Source organism: Acartia tonsa, chromosome 10 (genome assembly GCF_053477335.1).
Source record: "Acartia tonsa isolate MP-2025a chromosome 10, ASM5347733v1, whole genome shotgun sequence".
Taxonomy (NCBI): Eukaryota; Metazoa; Arthropoda; class Copepoda; order Calanoida; family Acartiidae; genus Acartia; species Acartia tonsa.
The window spans coordinates 20,168,287-20,192,491 of NC_137269.1; the positions used below are offsets into that span (position 1 = coordinate 20,168,287).

General features: G+C 29.4%; 1 protein-coding gene across 1 annotated transcript in view; it reads left to right on the forward strand.

Moving 5' to 3' along the window:
• LOC145330712 (uncharacterized) overlaps positions 1–24,205 on the forward strand; it is a 158,936-nt gene that overhangs the window by 72,660 nt on the left and 62,071 nt on the right. The window contains exon 5 of the mRNA XM_080175377.1: positions 7,968–8,022. Coding sequence (XP_080031503.1) covers positions 7,968–8,022 — 55 coding nt within the window. The remainder of the gene's footprint in view (positions 1–7,967; positions 8,023–24,205) is intronic.

A 24,205-nucleotide genomic window follows, 5' to 3' on the forward strand; every position in this document is an offset into this window, starting at 1 on the left:
GATAAGATGAAAACACATTGAAAAAGTCTTTTAACTTTTTAATTATTACTCAATCAAATGCAGAAGACTGGTGGAAAACTTGGAGGCAAAGTAGTTTTTCTTTCAGTTTCAGGAAGTCTTTAAATGGCCATTATCAACCATTTTGCAATTCTTAAATGAAACACAAGGACGACCATAAACCTATTCCTTAATCCCTATATATTCGCAACATGTTTCTTTTACTGTATATGTTTTGTATAGGAAACAAAGCTACTCTGTAAATCACTCTTTCCTTATAAATGACCACTATATAATAATAGATGCCAAAATAGATTAAAAATTAATCTGCAACAACCTTACTCCTTGAAATTATCAACAACTAAAGGCAGAATTTTTTTCTGGTTATTAAGGCTCTTCCAGTGCACGATAGCCAAATGAATTTAATTTGTGTAGCTGCAGCTAATGGTAGCGTCAGTAATCTGCATAGCTGAATACAGCTGCGGCTGCCGAGCCCTAGTTCTTTTTCCAAATTTAGAGTCCATATAACAGTTTCATGATATTCAATTATTTAATAACAGTAAAATGGTCATTATAAAATAACCATATAGACTTAATTTAATTTAACAAATGTCTATAAATAATGTTTGATAATATTAATAAGTTCTGTTAACTTTTAATTTAATGTAATAATACACATAACGAATATTAAAAAAGATTAAATTTAATGATTAAAGTAATATCAAAATAAATGCGGAAAGATACATGTATTTTTTTTGAATTTAGGGTGGGTAAGGGGTCATTTTTTGTATGGTCATTTCTTTTGGGATCGTTAAGTTATTTACCCCCAAAATAGCTATAAATATTCCCTAGATCCATAAGGTGCTTTAATGAAAAGGAGAGCTTATATCGGACCAATTATTTCTCAGTATATTTTAAAATGCAGATAGACCGACAAACATTATGTTACTTTTATATAAGGTTATGAATATATGAATGGTAGGAAATGATGTTTTGCATATTATATTTTGATTCTTAATATAATTGACCCTCTCCGTGTATTTCTTTCGGCTTAATTTTGTCGTGAAATATAAGTTTTAATCTAGTTTGATTATCCAAAACTTATTGGGGGCTCAACTTGAAATGCAGCCAAAATAAAACTTTAGGAAAAGTTTATTAGTTTTGTCAATATTTTTTCAAGGAAGCTTTATATATTTGGATGGTTTTAGGTTTATATAGGGGTTGGGCGTAAATCTGTTTAGACAAGGTCTCTAGTTGAAAGAACACCTTCTAATATTAACCAAAAAAGTAATAAAAATCTCTAAAAACGTCTGGGTTGCTTTAAGGAAAGTTTTATTCGGATATCTAGGTTATATATATTTCTTAGGGTTTAAAACCCTTAGAAGCTAGAGAAAAAGCTAGAAACTTTGACATTGCATAAACACTTGTATACCTCCTATTATTAGTGTTAGTAAGGGGTACAACCGATCACGAATACTTATCCTTTATGGCCCTATTTGCAGCCTTAAGCATAGAAAAATAAATTAAGATTTTAGGTTAGGTACTTCCTTTCAGCTTTTAATAGCAAAGCTACGTTTTGAATATAGGGATCAAGAGACAATGAGAGATAAATTGCTACACATCCTTAATAATGATAAACAAAATTACCCGTTCTGTTGAGTATAAGTAGTGGTTGAAACGTTTAGATACTTAACCTAAAGAAAGTTAGTGTACATTCTATAGTTAATTTTCTGTGTTAACGGGTTCGAAGCCAATTATAGAGATTATATTACAAAAGAAAATGGGATGGACAAACGGACAAAATAAGTTATATAGCAGATGTTTATAGTTAAGTTGTTATACAAATACTAGAGGTGGCGTTCTAAAATTATACCGCTATAGGCTAGATTGAATATTAATCTTTTTCTTCCATTTTCATATCCCTGAATATTCGTTTTTGCATAATTTTTTAAAGATTAAATGTCCCTCTTTCTCACTTCCCTTTCCTTCCATCTTTTTTTAAATTTTATTATTTTTATTTAAAACCGTATTTATAATTTTGTCTCTCTTTCTTTAAAATATTTTAGGATCCTAGTATTTTTTTGTTTCAAATTATTGTCCTGAAAGGGTTAAAATGTGTATTTAAATGTAAAATTTTAGTTTAATATCTGACCACATTACGCACGTATCGCCAGTATCAAATTATTTTAAAACTAAGTTTTCTTTGATTTACTATTTTAGAAATTTAAATTTTCTGTTTTATGAATAGAAATTTAATACTTTATTATAATTCAAATAGCAACATTAAATAAAAGAAAGGAATTTATTCTTCATAGAGTAAAATAATGGGTCTTATCGTTCTGGTCAATGAGAGTTTATTATGGATTATTGGACCACTATGAGTATTAAACACTCTACCATTGGAAGACTCGAGCTCATATATAGACGTTTATTTCCTATATAGATCTGTCATGGATCTTGATGCAATAAAGCAAGCCATTTTATAAAAAATTGAAAAAGTAATCGCTCATATAGGTATAGAATAAAGAGACATATTATGCGACAATTATGAAGATCCTAAAATCCTGAGAAATATCACTATATATGCCTTTAAAGGCCTGACCGACAGGCAGGCGGACTAATTAAATGACAAAATGGATGCTCATATAAACATTAATAATGCAGCAAAAAAACAGTTGTGCATTCTAACTAGCAGTCTAGAAAACCAAATTTCCACACATAGCGCTTTTGGAGGGACTGAATCACGGAAAAACGGAAGTTAATTATAGAGTAGCTTCGCTATTACAAAGGAATACAAATAGCTTCTTACAATTTCTCTTTAAAAAGAATGTTTAAATTGTAATTAACTTACTTGTAAAGAAATCGCTTCCTTTCATATCAAATAATGTTTTAATCGCCCTCCTGGGTTTAGTTTAAAAGTTCAGCTAATTTAAAGATTGGTAAAGATATTCTAAAATGTATTTCCTACCGTTTTTATTTTCAAATAACATTTAATCAATTGCACTAATGGCTATTTCCTGAAAAGTTGGGTGGTTTAGTTTGTTTCAATTAGCCAAATAGCATAAAACCTTCCCTGGACCAGTTTTAACCCGGCCTGATATATTCAAAGAACTCCTGGACACGCATAAATCTGGCTACTTTATCATAAGTAACTGCACCCTAGCCTCTAAGGACTCTGTGTATTTTAAATATTACAATATTTTTATGATTATAAGTTCCCAACCCTGATAATTTAACAAATGATTAATCAATATAGAAACGTCCTTGATCTTAAAAAGCGCACATATCAAAGACTGAACTTGCATCCAAAGATTTAATCCAAATTTTGCTATTAGAAAAAAAACTTATTATCTTACACATAAAATCTTTTGGAATTACTTATTTTATATTAGGTCAACCCATGGACTATAATTTAGATTTTTTTTAAATGAGGTGAAATAAAAAATCACTTGCTCTCTCATGGATCCTCCCGTGAAATTACAAGTACCTTATATTTGTTTAAATTAAATTTAAAGAGCCTAAACTACTTTTCATTTACTGTTCAGAGCAATAGATATTTGAAATGAGTGGGGAAAGCTTCAGAAAAGCACATGTCATATGATTAAAATGTATCCAATTCCCGAAAACAAATCTCTGTTCAAACAGTGGCATGAATTCTTAAAAGGATAGACAAAACTTTTGCACCATATAATAATATGGAATTAATTGAAACGATGTAATGATAAAATGGGAAATATACAGGGATCTAAAGGGATAAGACAATGGCCGAAACGGGTATATAAAAATGTAGGGACTAGTGTAATGTACAGCCCATTTTTCCCTCTCTCTCTCTGGAAATATCAAAGAATTTATTTATTCACATATCCTGTAGTTTAATTTTTATTTTACTAACTAACTTGAACTAAATCATCGTTTTTAGAGTAAATTGGTCAGTGGTCACAAAGCAAAAAAAGACTTTAAATTTAAATCTCTGTATGTTCTAGTGTTATACTAATTGTTTCTAAATACTTTTCTTGTCCTGACATTTATTATAATTAAGAGTGTCATTGTTCATTACCACTTCAATTCCTTAAAAAACACTCTAAAAAAGGAATAGTTATTTATCGCATCGTAATATAGGCAGCTTTCCACGGAAAGCAAAATTACAAAACAATTCCGTTTTTTGTCTAAAGGGGCCGAAGGCCCTGTAAAAACTAGAATTAATATTTTTATTTTTCATTTTACTATTAGTAGAAAAATGTCTGTAATACGATGCTATACATGACTTTTCAGTATGACTGAGAACTGATTCTAATCCAGCGGATATTAATTTGTATCGAAACACTACTGGAAAAAGTATTTACTATTTTTGACGGCTGCGAAAATTTCGAACAATTCCTTTGTCAAAAAATGTGCAGATTATTTCTAATGCGTCTAACGAGTCCTGAGTTTCAAATAGTAAATTTAAGAATTATTTGACAATTGGATATTTTTTTATAGTGTCAAGATCCCTTTTTTTATGAAATTTCTTTATGTGGTTAATCATTGGATTTTAATTCATCCCTCTCTCTCTTTTTCTTCATTCTATCTTTCTTCCTCCTTTTTACCATCTCTCTTTTTCTGATTCTTGTGTTTTTTTAACCATATGTTATCAATGTCAGTGTTTATACAAAAATATTTTAGTCATAAAAATAGCAATAAAATATTATTAGAATCTACCTAAGTCATAGGAAAGGGTTAAATAACACTTTCTTTAGACTAGGACCCCCTACCCCCCACCTGAAAAATCTGATAGAATATGTTGTTCTCCTAGATTTTAGTTTACCTTTTTCAAATGACTAATTTTGCTATTTATCTATTCCGTTGGTAAAAAGTAAAGAAACACTATCAATGTCATATAATACAATTAAATCTTTTGTTGATTTTTGTCTTATTGCATTATAAGTAAAATATTAAGGCTAATTTTGCAAAATTAGTATAGAGCAAATATAGATATCATAAAAAAATCAACAAAAATATTCTAGAAAAAATCGCCCAATGTTTTTAAAACCAAAGATATTATTTTAATTCCTTTTTATCACATCACTACAATTACAGAGTGATGGGACATAGGATTTTTGTCTTATTCGTTGGCTTAATAGCTTTGGGGACTTTAGGTAATATACAGAAAAGGTAATTTTGTGTATCATCATTGGGGACGTACATCTATTTATCAGCCATTGTCTTATCCCTTTAGATCCCTCACAATTATATGTCTGCCTCTTATAAACATTAATCCACTTATAATATGAGAGTTACGAAGCATTTCCTGAATTAGTGCTTGTATATACACGTATTCGTATACCCCACCCAAAACAAGGATGATAAAGTTCATAATTTTGATATGCGGAGCGAGTACAATATAATAAACTGGCGGCTTTGTCCCTAGTCTCTAGGGGCTCTGTATTTGAAAGGGTATACAGAGCAGAAAAAGAGCCTTAAACTATCATAAAAATTGTTTAAATTACCCCCCCCCCCCCAAGGGACCCATGTGAAGGTTCTCTAAAATGGAGAACCCAATCGATTCTGTAGTTAGCGAGATCTTAAGTTAAAAACAAAAAAAACGTACTTCTTCAATTATAGGATATAGTTACTTAGGAATAGGATGATTTGATTCAATATTGGCTGTTATTAAAAGACCTTTACATTGTACAGCAACAGAGCGAATGTATGTACAGACGAACATAATGAGTTATAAAGCAGCCACGATCTTATCGCCCCAGTGAAGGGTAATAATTCAAAACTGCACTTCAATTTTCAAAAAATTGGTTCTAGGATTATGTTTATACCTATAATCATGTAAGAATTTAATAATACTATGTACTTTTATCATACTGTTATTTTAATGGGAGAGAATCTCCTTAAAATCGACACAGAGTTTCAGACTTTCCTCACCTTTTTTCATCACGACAGATCTTTAAATGGGCGTTTTCTTAAAATAACCAAAAAAAGGCTTTTTGAAGTTTTTCAGCAATGTGTTAGAATTATAAAACTTTATGGGATAACACGACCAAATAAATAAAAAAAAACTTCGGATACTGTCGGTTTCGTGACAAAGCCTCTTAAGGGGCGTTTCGTCATATTTTCACAGCAGCTTTTGATAGGTTATTTCAAGTTAGGTTAGGTTATATAAATGTTTATGATTGCCCCGGAGTGTCAGGCAATGGGACCCGCAGGGTTAGAGCCTCCCGTAGGAGCTGGACATAGGAGAAAAGCTAGTGTGAAAATTCGACGAAATTAAGAGGCGATGGCATGAAACCGACAATACTCGAAACTTCTAAGGCCCTAAAAAAATGGACATTTAGAGATGTAGTTTTGAGATTTAAGTGTACAAACAGACTCACGTTTCGTATAAACACTCTCACTGCACTCTCACATATATATGAAGGTTTAAATTAACTCTAATTCTAAATTCTTGAATTGTACAGCATTTAAATTCTTCCTTTTTTAACTTAAATCCTCCAACCACTTCAAGGTTTTTTTTCAGAAAAAGAAAAAGGAGGGTGTCCGTTTCCTTAGGGCCTTTTAGAATTTGACAAAACCTTCAGGAAATTAGGACAAAACTTGCCTTCATCAATATGAGGAATTCTTGCAAATTCAACCCTTACAATTCAACCAATTTCGATACTTTAGTGAAGAGACAGACATCTATCAATATTTATTCATAGACTAAATGGTTTAAACATTTATTGTATTTCTAAAATTTTGTACACACAACATAAATGTCTTAAATAAAAGTAGACGATCTTAAAAAGTGTATATCTTATAAAAGCTCACACCCAACCTATTACGAAGAGGCACGAATTTCAGAAACATAATTTTCTTCCTACCTAACCTAAGTGTTTCTAAAAAAACTTAAACTATATTCTATTCAATGAAAATCAAAACTTTTGCTTCCAAATATCTGTCAAAGTGAAATTATTTCTCCAATATGTAATTATACACAGTAAATGTTGAAATATTCTTGAAAATACAAGGAAATGCAGCATTTTTGTTCTATTCATTGTAAAAACATAGTGCTGTAAACCTACCCCACTAAGAAACCCTTTGGAGTCATTTCCATGAATATATATTTATAAAATATCACAGTAGTAATTAAGGTAAATTTCTTCTATTATATTGTTACAGTAATGATATTCATTGATTCTGGGACCAGTGTTGGGTCAAACATTTTATATTTCAATTTAGTTTTTCAATTGTTTTGGAGCTTAGATTTTATCTTTAACCCTTTCTTTAATTTTTACATAAACTTTTAATAAAAAAAGCTTTTTAAATATAAAACTGTAATTCTTTTGTCTTCAAATATTCACACCTCTCATATAACAGCAATATGAACTAGTTTAACATCTTTATTATGACGTATTTTTTTTGCCTTGACTTGAACCCATGACCTTTTAATACTTGTACTTAACTTACTAGTCGTATCGGAAAGCAATTAGATAAGTCTATAAAACGTCTGATTGCTTTTTTGTATGCATTATTCTCGTTTTAATTAAAGCTAGGATTCAGTCGTTGGAATTCACAATTTAACTAAAATTTAAATTTTACTTAGTAATTTTGGAATATTTTGTTCGAATATAAAAGATGTTTGAAAGATAAAATTATAAAATATCTCGGCCTAAAGTCACCTTGTATGGAATACTTAAACTCTTATTTACCGAATTTAAGATAATCTAAAGGATAAATTGATTTCAATTTGTACTGTGCTTTTGTCTTATAATATAAACATTCAATTTTTATTCGAAATATATCATCCTTGCATAATGATTATTAGTCTTTTATTCTATTTAGACATACTATTTGATTTAACTTTAATAGTTACAGATAAATTGTTGCTGTGCTAAAAAGATAAATTGCAATATTACAAACAAAAACAGACTGTTGGACGAACAAACACTACTTGTATATAACCTTTTGATATTAAATATTACTAATTATATTTTTTATTTCAGCCGAATGTAGAGGCATTGAACAATCAAATTTCAATTCTTGGGCTGAATTCATCAGGTAAGCAATTTGTTAGAAAGATGGGTGTTTAATCCCCCCCCCCCCCGGATTAATGTGAAGTATGAAATTTGAAAATCAAAAAAATATTTAATTAATGTTTGTCATTCATCGTCTATGTGCCGTAAATCAGTTGTTTAGACAGTGATTAATAAGCTTACATTCTAAGTTCTAAAATTTGACAAAATCATATAACTCTTAAATGTTTAATTTTACAGAAGATTGAACTCAAAAATTGTTTTTTCTCATTTTCGTCAAATTAATGTTGTCATTGTAATAACTTGACCTTAAGGACATCTAATTTTTACTAAAAATAAACCTATAAAAAATTAGTTTAGTAAGTCTATTAGGGGTTGTTCAAGCTTGGTTTTTACACCCCAAACTTCTCCTCCCCCCCCCCAAAAAAAAACAAAAAAAATCCCCCCCATTTTTTTTGCTGAAGATTTACTTGGTCCTTTTACGAATTTCGCCAAAAAAAATTTTTTAATCACCTCTTGGGGCGAAACCGCTAGTATTATATAAAGTAGTAAGGTTTTTCATCCGTGGCTTAAAATTTCAATATTTACTATACCAATCAAGTTCTCTATTCAAATAAATCACGGGTTGGGTCTGATTATTTGATATTATATTAAAGTCATTAAATGGTTTTAGGTTATTTTTTTTCTTTCTAATCCATTCAGATACAGAGCCCCTAGATTTTGGAAGTGCAGACTCCATTAATATAATATATAAGATATCAAGTGGTTATATTGTCAACAGAAACGAAAATATATATTATAGGCTTAATAATAACCGGCTCTGAAAAATGTGATAAAACTTAAAAGTAGTCAATTCTCAATCGAATCCAAAAAATGGACCAATTTTAAAGATGGATTGTTTAACCTAAAAAAGTAAATTGAGTTTTTACTTTTATCTTTCAAGATTAATATTTGATACAGTACATGCCCTCCCACTGAAACGTGTTTAAAAAAAACTTAAATAGGAGGAAATAAAGATTTAGAATTGTCTAACATCTAATTCCTCCTAGCTAGGTTTTAAAATATTCTGTTATATTTGAGTTACTGCACAGTTAGATGCTATTTAGGTTGAACTTGCTATTGTAATATTAAAAAATATAATATTTAAAGAAATCACTCTTTACTTCTTTATTTTTATTTCTCTCTCACAATTTTTAAGTTCACTCTTAAAATTAATTAAATAGTTTTTTTTTTATTAATTAAGTTTATATATTTTCTAAATGAGAAAGGTTATTCCATACTATTTAAAGCTTCCCAGATTTTTGTTTGTAAAGATTTATATATCTTCAATTTACCTATTATTACAGTTGTAGGGTTTATTTTTTACAGTGAATCCCCCCTTATAGTATCTGTGTGTCTTTTTCGTGTACAATTATCCTGTAATTTCCTAAACTTCAAAGATGCAGAACAATATCTCGAAAAAGAAGTTATGCCTACAGATGTGTAGCTTTATACCTATAATAATTATGAAAAAAGTTTTTTATGTGCTTAATACAATTCTAAAATACTGACAATAGTAGAAAAAACATCAATTTTTCTTCACCTGACAATAAAAGAGCTTGAAAGAATCAATACATTACATTGTTCATTCCTTTATCCTTATAATAAAGTAACAGGATATGTGTCTGTGTGTCAGTCTGTCTGTACTGAAGGATCTTTCTAACCGCTGAACCGATTTTGTTCTCCTTTACAATGTAGCTTTTCTTAGGTCCTGGGAATGTTTAATAAAATATGGGGGTGGGTTGACCTGATGTGCTCCTAGAGGCCTCTGGGGACAAAGCCGCTGGTATCTATATAACGCTATAAATGCTTTGCAAGTATTTAATTGATGATTAATTATCCTCTATTTGCCTATCCCCATATCCCTGCCTAAATGCCCATGTCATGAACCTAATTTTAACTTTTTTTACTCACGAATAAAAATTATGTTTGAAAACAAAAATTTCCAAAATATGATCAGCATGTGCAAAGTCTGATGTTATGAAACGCTTGACTATAAATATGCATAGCAAAAAGCTATATGCCACTAAAGCTTCAGTAAATTGGCTTATCAAGTTCACATTTTTTACCTAAATAAATGTACAGATAGGTATCTAATTTTGACACTAGCCATTCAATAAGGATATCAACTGATTTTTAAAAAGAATTAAACAATAATCAATAATCGCGGACAACTGTACTACATTTGTAAATAACTGTTGCCATCCAAGAAGTTAATATAAATGTATCATTGTGTCCAAATTTTAAAACTATGAGACAAAGGTTTGACAAGGGCAAGTGTTATAAAAAAATAAATGATAGAATTGGTCATAAATAAATCATGTTTAATAATAAAATGCTGAAAAATGAATTAATGAAAGGTTTGTTTTTGGTTTAACGGATATAAATAGATAAGAAAATGATATTATTTACTATAAGTATTTGTTTGTTCGCGTTTTGTCATTATATTTGGAATATTTAGTCCTTTCTTTAACATTGAGAACCCCCCGCCCCCCCCCCCCACCATCCTATAACCACGTTACTTTTATATTTAAAAAGTTTCTAGCCTCTGCGGGGTTATCTAACCATGCCTGGTCCTATTTCACGAGTTACTTCAAAAGTTCTACTGTTGTCATGTCCAGATTTAATTTCGTTGTCATTTCTAATGAATTCAGCTGTACTGAAAGAACACCTAAATTAAGTATGCTATTGTTTTCATGAACGAAGGACTTTTTTCATATTATCATTTTAAAATTACTCTGCTGGTAAACTGACCAAGCGGGATGGTTCATTAGACCCATAGTTAAACAATCTTTTTAATATTAACAAATTTCTTCCATAAGTATTTTTAAAATTGAAAAAATCTTCTTAATATTATCGTTTCTGTAGTATTGTTGTTTATCCACTTTGATTGAAGTTAAATAGCCAATTTTTGATTATTCAAAGCCTTATGTAATTTTCAATGAACTCGACTTTTTAACTACTTTTGTAGTATCATTCTCATATGAGTTTATATATCAGGACAGGGGCAGATTTTCAGAGATTTTTATTTATTTTAAATTTATCAATTAATTTATTTAAATTAATCAATTGAAATTGTGGTATAAAAATTTGAATTATCCTATATGTAACAGAGAACTAGAATGTTTAATATTGTATTAAAAAAAAACAAAGATCCTATAAAGTAGTAAGGTTTTTTTCCTGTCTGTAGCATAAGATTTCGATAACTACTGTATGATCGAGTTCTACATTTAAGGGAAGCTTCACAATCACATAGGTCTCGGGATTGTTTTGTGCTAATTTTAGATCCAAGTTATTAAAAAGTTTTAGGCTATTTTTTGCTTTCCTGGCCCCTTTTTATGCAGAGCCTCTAGATGTTAGGGGTGCTTTCTCTAGTAAATATAATAATTACAAATTTTGTTCAATATATATCTCTGTTTCAACGTATATGTTCGTACAATAAAGACAAAATTAAACAATAAACTCACCAGTTCTCGTTCAATCACGTATAGCTCATTTTTCAATAAGAACATTCATGGTAAAGAATAAAATAAATCCAGCTTTTTATATAATATTTAAGATTTGTTAAGTTTTAAATTACATATGGTAGAAACGTCAGCTATTGTTCTAAAACTATCTGATATCATTGCTTAGAATAGTTTGCTAGCTAGATAGATAGATAGATAATATAGATAGCTAATGACTGGACTGAATAAAGTTCTATAGATAGTAATTATCAACCTTTTAAAGACCCAGTAATTGTCTTTTAGAGTAGGCAGGTTCTAGCGAAATTAAGTTGATTAACATTACAGTACAAAAAGTGCTATTATTGTCTGAAGTTATATGATTTTAAATACCTACAAATTGTCTCTTATAAAATGGAAAAAATGATAACTTGCAAAGGACTATACACACCACCCGCCTTCATAATATTATCAAAACCTTGATGTTAAGCCCTTGGGGTCCATTGAAACTGCGGCCATTCAGGATAATTCCAAATCGTACCTAACCTAATGTATTACAATTGGGTTGTTTACGAAAATTGTAATTATTATGTTTAGTTAATCTAACGTAAGATAAGGGGCAGAATTTTTCGATCCATATACGAAAAATAAACATGAATGTATTAAAAATATCTTGATATTACACAATCAAAAAAGACTTAATCTCATGTGTAGCTTCAGAAAATTAAGTTTACATCAAATTCTTAAGTGTTTATACAAAACAGGCAATATAACATATTAGCACAACTTCATTACTGCATTTAAAAGCATAGAAGTCTAAGATTTTAGAATTTGGAAAATTTTTATTGTATTTTGGCAGTTATTTTTCCTAAATCTATTCAACTTTCAATCTCAAATATTTTGTTTATTTTTAAAAACATTTTTTCTAGATCAAAAGTCAGATAACTAAATATCTAGGTGCTTTGACTACAATTTTTTATACAGAGGGAGTGAGACATTTTTATTAAAAAATAAATAAGAAATCTGCCGAAAAGCCCTCTAATATTGTAGATATGGATTTCGAGGTTTGTTAAAAAAAGATATCACATAAAACTTTAAAAATGCAATTTCGTTTAAAAATGTTCATTAATGTTTCCAACTTGCTTATTTTTTTATGTTTTTTTTTCAGAAAAAATATACCCTGCCCTGATTTTTTTTATAATTTTTATTCCAACTTCCTTGATATGAATATTTTTTCCCCCGACAAAATTTCTTAATGCCATAATTTTCTTTCGGGGCATGGCAGGGTTTTAATAAAATTTGTATGAACTTTTTTTCAACTCTCTATTTCATAGTTTTAGAATTTCAAATAATTACCTAATGAAGTATGGTCATATTCTATTGAAATTTCGTTGCTGAATGAAAAAATAAACATCTTTTCTTGTAAATTTGCTTACTAAACTTCTCTTAAAAGTACAAGCTCAATTATTGTCTTAGAGCATCTTGTTTTATAAAAAAAAAATATTGAAAAATTCTCCTCTTCACCCTTAGATGGTAGTACCAAATTCATTAGCTATTATGAAGATAAGTAAAAAGATTGTTTCACCAAAATATTTTTAAACACTGATCTGTTTGAGTCATAATATTATGTTTTCCCAGCCAATGTCACTTGGCTTTAAAATGTAGACTAAGTTAAGGGTTCACACAAAAAAGTACATTTTTAAAGAAGACTGTAGCAAATAAGCTTTTAAGACAATAAAAAACTTTATTTAAGGATATATTTTTGCTTATTAATAGGGTCTTTTAAAGACTTTATGTATAATTAATCTTACACCAGATTTTCATGTTCTCAAATAAAGTAAAACACTCAGCGGGCTTCCACGATTCCCACTTTCAAGTTTTCCCCTGCCATAATATCCATGTATAATCTACATCCATTAATATAAGGTACAAAGATGTCATTCTGTCAATTCGTTGAAGTCTCTGAATTGAGGGGTTTTAGAAGCTGTAGCCAAAAGAAACTCCGCTATTGAGTTGAAGTGTTCGGATCTTGATCCAAGCCGCGCTATAACATAATATTATAAAAAGCATAGTTTTATGCGATTCCTCTTATTGTTCGTATGGTATAAACACTGTATAATATAGACTATAGAAATATAGAGGTTTTTATTGCATAATCGCGTAGCTATTGTTCATTTTTTCTATTCATTGTTACTAAAGTCAGTTTATCTTATTGGTTAACTTTAGAATAACATGGTAGCACATTCTTAAAGCGTATTGTGATTTGATATGTTAGATAGGACTTTGTAACCAGCCATATGTCTGATATCGACAATATGGTATTGATATTTTTATGATTATTTTACCCCAGACTCATATAATTATGTCGTACAAGATATATTACATTGTACATTGGCTCTAACTCAAAATACTGCTATGAATAGTTTTTACACAGTACAATGATATTATAATTGTGGGCTTAAGTTATAGTAATGAGTAGTTAATTATCGCATCGTTTTATAGACAGCTTAACGCGGATATTAAAATGAAAAATTAAAAGATTAAAACTGTTATTAATTGTATGCGTTTTGTTTTAATGTACATGGGCAATTTCTGTAATACGGTGCTATACATGATTTTTCGGTAGGGCTGAGAACCGACTCCAAACTTTGGATATTTAACGAGTTCGAAGCCATTCTAGAATATCTATTATTCTTATTATGTTATTAAAAGTGTTCGGGGGGGGGGAGGGGATGGAAAAATTAATAATTATAAGATAGATTGTTCGACAATTAAATTGTTGGCCCCGAAGGTTCAAAGGCCCAGGCCAATAGAAGGGATTAATCACATACAAATTTTATTTTCATTTTCGTGGACAATTTCTACATGTGTTTTTAGCGCGGGTTAGATCCGGTTTTCAATAAAGCGGAAATTATAGAAAATAATATAATAAACATAGATATTTTTTGGGGGAAAATGAATATGGCCACCCCTATCCCAAAGTATATTAAACTTGGCCCTTCAAGGGCAGACAAATGTCTTAATCTAACCAATCCACTCAGTTTTTATTTCATTCAAAATTACATAAAAAAAGAAATCAGCTATGAAATCCCTTAAAATCATTAAAATGAGGATTTTTAAAGCTTAAAGGGGGGGGGGGGTAATCAAATGTAATTACAAATAAGAATTGTGGGGGGGATTAACACCCCTTTAAATCTCCCCCCCCCCGGCACTTTGTATTGTTTGTAGGTGTTAATTTTTTTTTTTTGGGGGGGGGGAGGGGATAAAAAAAGGTAAGGGTAGCTTGAACACTTTCATTAAATAACATCAAATATTGAAATTCAAAATTTTACTAATTTGTAAATTTGTCTGAATTATATAAACGCTGAACTGTATAAAAATCTTCCAACTCTATTAAAAACATAAATTTTTTTGAAAATCTAAAAAGACCTTCATTTTTAGATGCCCTTCAGACTTTTTCTGTCCTTATCTTTTTTGCCCATTTTTTTATGGCAGAAATATTTTTTAGGCCCTTTGCCTCAGTAAGGTTGAATTAACCAATTCAAAGTGGCCTAAAACATGAACTTTAAAGCAATCTATACGATTTAGAGGTTTTGGGTCTATAAGAATTTCAAAAGTATAGAACTATTGATTTAGCGTTTTTTTCACAATAAATGACCCTTCTAAAAACATAACAGTATAAAGAAAAAAAATTGTTTTGATAATTTGAACTAAGCTAAAGTTGCGAGCATACTTTACAATCAGTGATTAGAACGTTTGAACACTCAACTTAATGACCCAACTAATTGATTGAAGTCCCCAAAGATGTTTAGCCAACCCAACAAATAAGAAAACGTTGATATGAAACTAAGGGGACTTATAAAAAGTCCAATGGCCCCTTACTCCCTGAGACGTAAGACTTGGGTAATACATCTTACCTTACTTAAAGTTAACGTTCATGCAGTATGGACTATATCAGACATATTAGTATTAATATTTTTAAAAGCGAAGCTTTTCTATAATTAGGGTCGGTCCGTCCGTCCGTCCGTACGTCCGTCCGTCCGTCCGTCCGTCCGAGATAGATAGCTTTTATCCGTTAATTTAGGCATGTTAGAATTGTCCTATCGATTTCAAACTTTGCATGATGATTCCTGTAGTAGTTGGGTACGATTTAGAAAGCGTAGCAACTCTATAATCATTACCAGAATGTCCGTATGTCCATTTTAAACATGTTGATTTTTCTACTTTTTTAACAACAAATTTTCAAGTGTTTTAATTATCCGTTTGATCTGATTTTTGGTATATTGATTCCTGGGACAACAAAGAACAATATTATAAGCGAAGCAACTCTATAATCAAGTTCAAAAATGTAAGTATGTCCATAAATATTATCCTGTTTTTAAGCAGTTTTTCAACAAATTTACCTACAATTTTGATTCGACATTTATACATTTATGTTCCGATTTTTCAGTTCAGATACTATACAAGTGTTAATGTCCGTTTGTCCTACCGTTTCAGTGCTTCGCTTTTATGGATGTTGTCATCCTTGTTTAGATTGTAAAGCAATAGAATAAATAAAACACTAAAATCCTTTTTTATAAAAATAACAGGATATCTAGTGTCTGCCTATGTGTGTGTACCGAAGGATCTCACTAAACGATTAGCAGCCGTTTAGACATTTTTGGTAAACAGCTTATCTTAATATAGATTTTACGTGCCCTTTGAGGCCACTGAAGGTGCAGCCGCAAGTAACATATATTTTGACAACATAAAACCATTAAAGGTAAATGTAATCTAAAAATCGCTATTTTGTAATTTTATTGAAACACAATTTCTTCTGTCCGTAAATTTTCTAGGATTTCTTCTATTCCAGATAAAAATCTGCAAATATGAGTGTTTTAATAATGTCAAATTTAATATATATTTTATAAAGATCATTTCTTTATTGTAGTCTTGGAATATAAAGCAAGTCGGCTGAAATTAGTTATTTTGTTACCAGTTACTTAACATTATCATAATGGATCCCATCCCCTCCCACTGGATGAACGAACTGAACTATAAATAAGTTTCATGTTACCAAGCTAAATTGAAGATAATTTTTCCAAGTATTCACGTATATTCTACATACATTATTATCATACTGTAATGGCAATCCACTTACAAAAATACCATGTATGATATTATGCTGTAACTATTATCTTAGGAATTGTGATATTATCTGTATGGTATAAACACTCTGATATGCGAATAGGTGTGCATTTCTGATTCGAACATGCAACACACATGTATATTCTATATCGTCTGGGACTGGGCCTTAAAATTGATCAAACTTACATGAAGTTAACATCTTATTTAGAAATACATTTCATTTGGTCTACTAAACATTATCCAATGTTGACACCAACGATTGGTATTACTGAAGAGGATTTTTTGAATGGTCGTTTAAAATAAAAGACATTAGTAATAAACAATCATTCCGACTCCCAAAACATTTAATTGAAGGAAATTGTGATTTTTAAGGATTATGATTTGACCATGATGCTATTTATTTAATATAAATGATATATAATTTAAAACGTATATTTGCTATACAAATAGTTCTACCGTCTAGATTTCTTTTCTGTTTTTAATCCTATTTATAAGGATTTTAATGTTTTTCAACAACAGTTTTGATCACAAAAGACAGTAAAAACGACCATAAGATATTGTAAAAAAAAGCATAGGTCAGGCTAAGAAGCCGTTTCCGAGATCGTTTGCTTCAGACACAGATATAACTATTTTATATTTAAGCAAGATTTAAATAACTATGAAGTTATATTTGACATAAAGACCCTACAACAAAAAAAAACCTTTAAAGAAAGATTATGAAATATTTAAAAAGTTATTATGAATCAATCTCAAATTTGGCAGTATATAGCACTTTTTAGTCAAAGGTTTAAATTGAATATCTTTTTAGGAAACTTTTTCTTGTATTTAGTAACACATTCATTGGTTATCAATTTGTTGAGTTACCAAGAACAAATGTGGCCACATGTAACGCAGCAGTAACAATCTTACTAAAAATATTTTAAAATCAAATAACAGCTTTAAAAACTGTTCCTCTACTAAAAAACAGTAAGCTAGCAGTTTTTATTTGTATGTTCAATAATATCTCGTAATTGGGCAGTTCAAAATATTTTGGGGGAAGTTTTATTTTGGTTCATTGGTGGTTTTAAGCTATTTGATCAACACTCTTTTCAAAACTTTACAAATCTGATATTAGAACAGACAGACAAACATCCTACTTCCTGTTGAAATATTTTTAAAGCATCCTTGAGTTAAAATAACACCTTTATTTTTCTGTAGAATTGCTACCTCCAACTTTGAGGATACGGAAAAAGGAAACTTGAAGATAAGAAAATTTTCCCAAATATTAAGAGTATTGAATTGGACAATTTCTTAGAAATGTAGGGGGTTAATTCATTAATAAATTATTAACTATCACTTTCTTAATCTTTTACATCATTTAAAAGGAGTAGGTTTTGAAGATTTTTTATGTTTATGTTTATATTTTATTATAAGCACTGCAAGTATCCTAATTTTTGGAAGCTTTACATGCAGTTTATGTTATTACTATACAAGAAATAATATATATAAAATACGAAAAGATGAAATAATGAAATAATGTGATAGATTATTAATAATTAATCACAATTAAACTAATATGCTCTTTTTCAGAATCGGTCTAAACATATTTTCTAAATACAATTTTGTACTGCATACAAAAAAAACCTATGTAAAACTTCTTTTCATGTATAGATTGTTAATGGATTTGTATGTAGTAACTAATTTTAGCAGGGAAGACGGGATTTGAATTTGGGAATGAATAATAAATAAAATAACAAGCCAGTATAAGGAGATTTCAATAACTTAAATTATTTCGAGGGGAAAGATTGATTAACTTTAGTGTATTGTAGAGAAGCTATGCTTCTAAAGAAAATACGTACGTACAGCCTATTTGTCGGAGAATGAATAAAAAATGACTTGTATGTGTTTATCTTTCAGATAAATCAACAAATTTTATGTTCATATGTTTTCCCTCAAAAAACATACACAAATAGCTATTTTGATAAGAAAGCCCTTTTTTATCTCAGTAATTACAAACTTTTCCTAAAATTATAAATAGATAATTAAAGAATTACAGCTAAAGGTATCTCTGTATCAAAAGTCAGAATCTAAATTTAAATTTGTTTCATTGTCAGAATAATTTTATTTAAAAAATTTGCAGGTTTTTATGAACGTCAACAAATTTTTGATGATAATTAGATTTTTTATCCTGATAAAAATGTTTTCTTAGCAATGATTAAATAAATTATCAAACTTAATCCGTTTAATATGATGTAATCATCTTTGCTAAATCTTTTTTTTTTATTGGAATGTACCAATAGAGAATTTAATCTATTTCAATTTTTAGTGTTCGTTTACCTATATATCTTACTTAATTATATACAAAAATTAGTTGTTTTTTTTGTAAAGGTGTCGTGATTCTCTATTTATAGTTCTTTACTTCAATCTCTTATTCAACTGCTATATAACTTACTATGTCTGTTTGTCCATCCATTAATTTTTCGGAGTATAGTCCCTTTCGTGACAACGCAACTTAAGGGGCGATTCTTCGTATTTTTCACAGCAGCTTTTCTCCTATTTCTAGCCCCTGCGGGGGGCTCTAACCCTGCAGGGCCAATTGACTAACCCTGTGTAGCAATCACCTAACCCAATATAACCTAACCTAACCTAAAATAACCTACAAAAAGCCATTTTAAAAATACGACCAATCGCCTCTCAAGGAGCGTTGCCACGAAAGGAACTATTCCCATTTTTCGTCCTTAGCTTTTCATTCTTGTTTTTCCCCATTAAATTTTTGTGTCATAACGCATAACTAGAGTAAATGATATACATTTGTTTAATTAAAATAAACTAAGACTGTTTATTTTTTTGCTGCGAATCTATTAAACTTAATCATTCTTGTCTAAAATCGTTTAGCACTGATAACTGTTAAATTATTAAATGCTATTTCTACAAGATTTAAAACGATAGAAAATAGTACAATCTAAGCTTTGGTTGGGCTAAAAATTAAAATGTTATGCTACATATTATAATGGCATAAGAAACCTTCCTTGCTTTAAACTCTCACGAAAATCAAAAGTTGTTTCCTGAAAATTTCACTCAAATTTTAACATTTTAAAATTATTATTTGGAATGTGACGAGAATTTTATAAGCCAAGAAAATTTATTTTACTATATCTTCAAAATTATTTTTTTAGATGGTTTACCTGAATAAAACCTATTTTGTCTCCAATCTTTAACATATATATATCCCTATCTAAACATCCTAACCCTAATGTAGAGAAGTAATTGATAACTATTTTTTTGTAAAAATTTGCTTGAATAATGTGTAGAATTACGGTTAGGCCTAGTAACCTAGTATGCGATAATGAAGCTACTCTTTATTATTTTTATCTTTCTGTGTATCTGTACGTCGCTACATTGTTAGCAGTTTGCTGATGCTTCGCTTTATATGGACAATGTTGTCATTGCTAATATATCAAAAATAATTTTAAAAAATTTGATGTAAACATAATCAAATAGACAATAAGAATTTAGCTAGATAAATAAATGTTGAATTTATTGTTAGATAGACAAAGAGATTGTCTTAAAACTAGAGGCTACGCCCTTAGCATCTACTTTTTTTTAAATGTAAGGAGTCAAAAGCCTTCCCATTACCAATAAAGAGCTTCCCCTAAATTGGGATTTTAGTCAGTACATTGGTAAGCTAGATTTGGGTAAAAAATCCCTACAATTTTTTTTAATGAGATAAAAATCACTGATAGATTGAAAGATTGAATTATTTAATAATAGATAGATTAATAGAAAATATACAGATAGATAGATAGATAAATGATAAAAATATTTGTAATTGGTCATGATAGGTTTCTCAGAACATAGAAAATTTTCTGTGCATGTCGAGTTTTTGAAGCGTAGCATCTCAATAATATATAATCGTTTGAAATTGTCTGTCCAACCGTCCGTTCGTCATTTTATTAAAGTAAGTAAGATTACAGCGTATTTTCTCATTTATTCCCGCTTTATTCAGTACACACTCCACTAACACCTGTGCAGACTTGTACATAAACACTCTTCTATACAATTCCTAACCCCTTGCTACTGCTTGAATCAATTCCATGTAGGGTAACTTTATTTTACTGACCATGTTTCAAAGATCAAAAAGAAATTTTTATCTTAAAATTTGATTCCGGTAATTACTCAGTACTACTTATAAACATAAATATTCTTGTTTTTTACATGTAGGTAATATTGCAAGATATTCAGTTAAACTTTACTTTCTACAAAATTATTTAACAATTTAAATATTTTATTTCAATGACATGTCTTATTAAAATTACGTTAAAAGATTTTGTCAAAAATTGAATTATCATTTAAAAAGATAATTTGATTGATAAATAGACATAAAGACTAAATTGATTGATATGTAGATAGATAGTTAGATAGATATTAAAATATGTCATGAGACATAGACATACATATAGAAAGTTTGATAGCTACGTACCTCTATTGGCCTCCAGAGGCATGAAAAATGTTTGCTTTTCAATCTATGTTATGATCAGCTGTTTACCAAAACATATTTTTTTTCGCTACTAGATGGGGTTAGTTATGTTTTTTGCGATTTCTTTTGGGATGGTGGTTGTGTTACCCGTCCCAAAAATAGCCACAAACCTTCCCAGGATGATAATTTACACAGTAAGAGAGAACCATACCGGGCCGGCGGTCAGCGAGATCCTTCGGTACAGACAGACATTCTGATACTTTATTATAAGGATGTATTTAGATAAATTGAAAGATGTATTACTAGACTGTTAGTAATTCAGAATAATGTAGACAGATAGATACATTAATAACATTAATACATTAACAACAGTTGCAGGATAGATACATAGATAAAAAGATGGATACATAAATAGACAGATGTATGGATGGATAGATGGATAGTTAGATAAATGATAAATGAGACATATATATAGATGGATACATAAATAGACAGATGTATGGATGGATGGATAGTTAGATAAATGTTTAGATATAAAGTCATATAGTTGGATGGATAGTGATAGGTAGATACATAAATAGTTTCATAGTTACATGGATATTAATAGACATATATACATATAGATAGATACATGAATAGTCATATGGTTGCATGGATAGGTAGATAGACCCACAAATAGTTTGATAGTTGCATGGATAGATAGATATATAGATAAATGATTATGCGTATTCCTAGGTGGCAAAAATGGCCCTGAATTTGCAGTGCTCTCAATCTTGAGTGTTTACTCAAAAATAAATTTTTTGATGCTAAAAAATTTAATAATAATTTTAAGTTTTGTTAAATCTTCTAAAAATAAGAATCTATTTTAAGATACAAACACAAAGAAATCCTTTCTTTTTAGAATTAGGATTTAGTGAAGATTTTAAAAATATATAAAATGTTCTTTTCATAGCAAAATTATGTGAAAACGTGCAAACACCATTTTATGAATATTCGCCCCCATCCCCCAATCCCATTATAGTGATAATAAGAAAACTTTAAGACAATGTACTATTATTTCAACTTTTTATTTTGTCTTGTTTCAGTCATTATTAATGCTAACTAAACAGGGACGATAAAATTTTTTTTTAGATGCAATAAGAACAGAATAGTATTTATCGCATTTTAAACGATAATGAATCAATTACCTACGGTTTGAAAAAATCATACATTATCGCTTAAAATACGACAAAATAAAATATCGCATTTTCGTTTTATTACACATACGGGAATGGGTTTCCAAACTATTTTGTCAGTATAATGATCATATGGGAAAAATTATTACCTTCTGCATCACCGAAGCGGAGAGATAAATTCCAAGTTTTGCCATGTGATCAATTAAAGACAGAAAATTTGGAATGCCCATTCCAGTATGATAAACATTACGAAAATACGATAAATAATTTGATGCTACTATAATTTACTAATATTCAAACCGTACATTTGTTACAACTTACAACCGTACACAAAATGAAAATAACCGTATGTCGACAATGGTTGCGCCTATCAAGAAAATCTGCCAATGGCAAAAAAGACACATTGGGGGGCATAAAGAAAAATTTAGTGTTCCGTTTATTCCGCAAAAAAATGCCTGAATAACTTGCAGAACCGCCAACATTTATAAACTCTTCATAACCTTGTTAAATAGTTACTAATAGGCAAATTGCCACTATATAATGATTCTCCATGATTTGTATGTGATGAATTCTGCCTTTTGCCTTTTTATTGGGAGAAAGAAGGGTTGCAGATTTCTTGAACTTTCATATCCAGATCATTTTTTACCAAACTTTGCTGATATAAAATTTCGGCATTAATATTTTTGAAATTTTAGTGGATTTTATAAAACACCAAAATTTTTACTTTCATTCTCTATCAGAATTAGAGCAATGTATGATAAAATAAGCACAATTTTATCCATAAGTTGCGCACCAATTAAATACATTGATGAATAAATGTAATTACAAACAAATATAACATGATTAAAATATTTAAAATAAGTCTTTTTCGTTGTTTAAAAAGTTGCCTTTTAAATCAAAGGGTTTGGCTCATTTTAATTATCATAATCTTATGATAAAGGCATTTTCATTAAAATTAAGTATTAAGATGTTTTCTAGGGATTTTTGTACTATTATATCTCATAATGATAACAGGCTTATTTAGGGATATATTATGCTGTGACACTAGATATTAAAGGAAGCTTGGACCAGCCGTTGGTAGGCAATTTTGAATATGCTTGATATTATCTTTATTAGTAGAAGCGTAGCTTACACAAGTAATGTATGTATGTTCGTTAGTAAACAACTGTTTTTAGATTAGTTTTTTCTTTGCAATCCTAAATAAGGCATCCTGTTTGTTTTATATAAATTTTATTTTGAATATTAGGATACGAATTAAATGACCAAGTTGTTCTTGTTCAATTCTAATTACTTTGACTCATGGACAATATGAAGTAGTCTAGATTAAATTTCAAGATACGTACAGCATATGTAATGTACTTTATATTATTTTCTTCTTAATAGCTTTTGATTATATTCTTTATCCAAAAATTATGAATACAATAACAAGAGCAAAGATTCTAAGAAATTTAATTCTTTGTAGCTGACTTATTATATCGAAGAAATGAAAAACAACTGTCCTTTAGTACTAAAATTGTTCCCTTACTAACCAAAAATGCGGTCAGATTGTTCCTACGCTGTGTTCTTATCAAATGTTTGAAATGATTCTGTTAGTCCATTTATGCATCAAAATTTTCATTAATGCGCATGCAATATTGGGCTACAAAGAAACAGAGATAGTAAAATGGATGGTTAATTTTATTCTACCCCAAATATATGTAAAGTATCTCAGAGCGGAGAAAATTATATTTTTAAATTAACAATGCTTTAAATTATGGTTAAAATTTTGAAATATTTCATATTACGTCAAATTATGTTGCTTTTTGATTGACCAATAGGTCTTCGCTTTTCAGAAATGCCTCTAATTGTTTATTGGTTTATCCAATTATTAAACTATTCAAAGCTGGTTGTAAAATCTTAAATTTCTTTCTCTTTCTGTTATTTACATATGAAGACAGGGAACGAAATTCTGTAAAAGTAAAATTATGA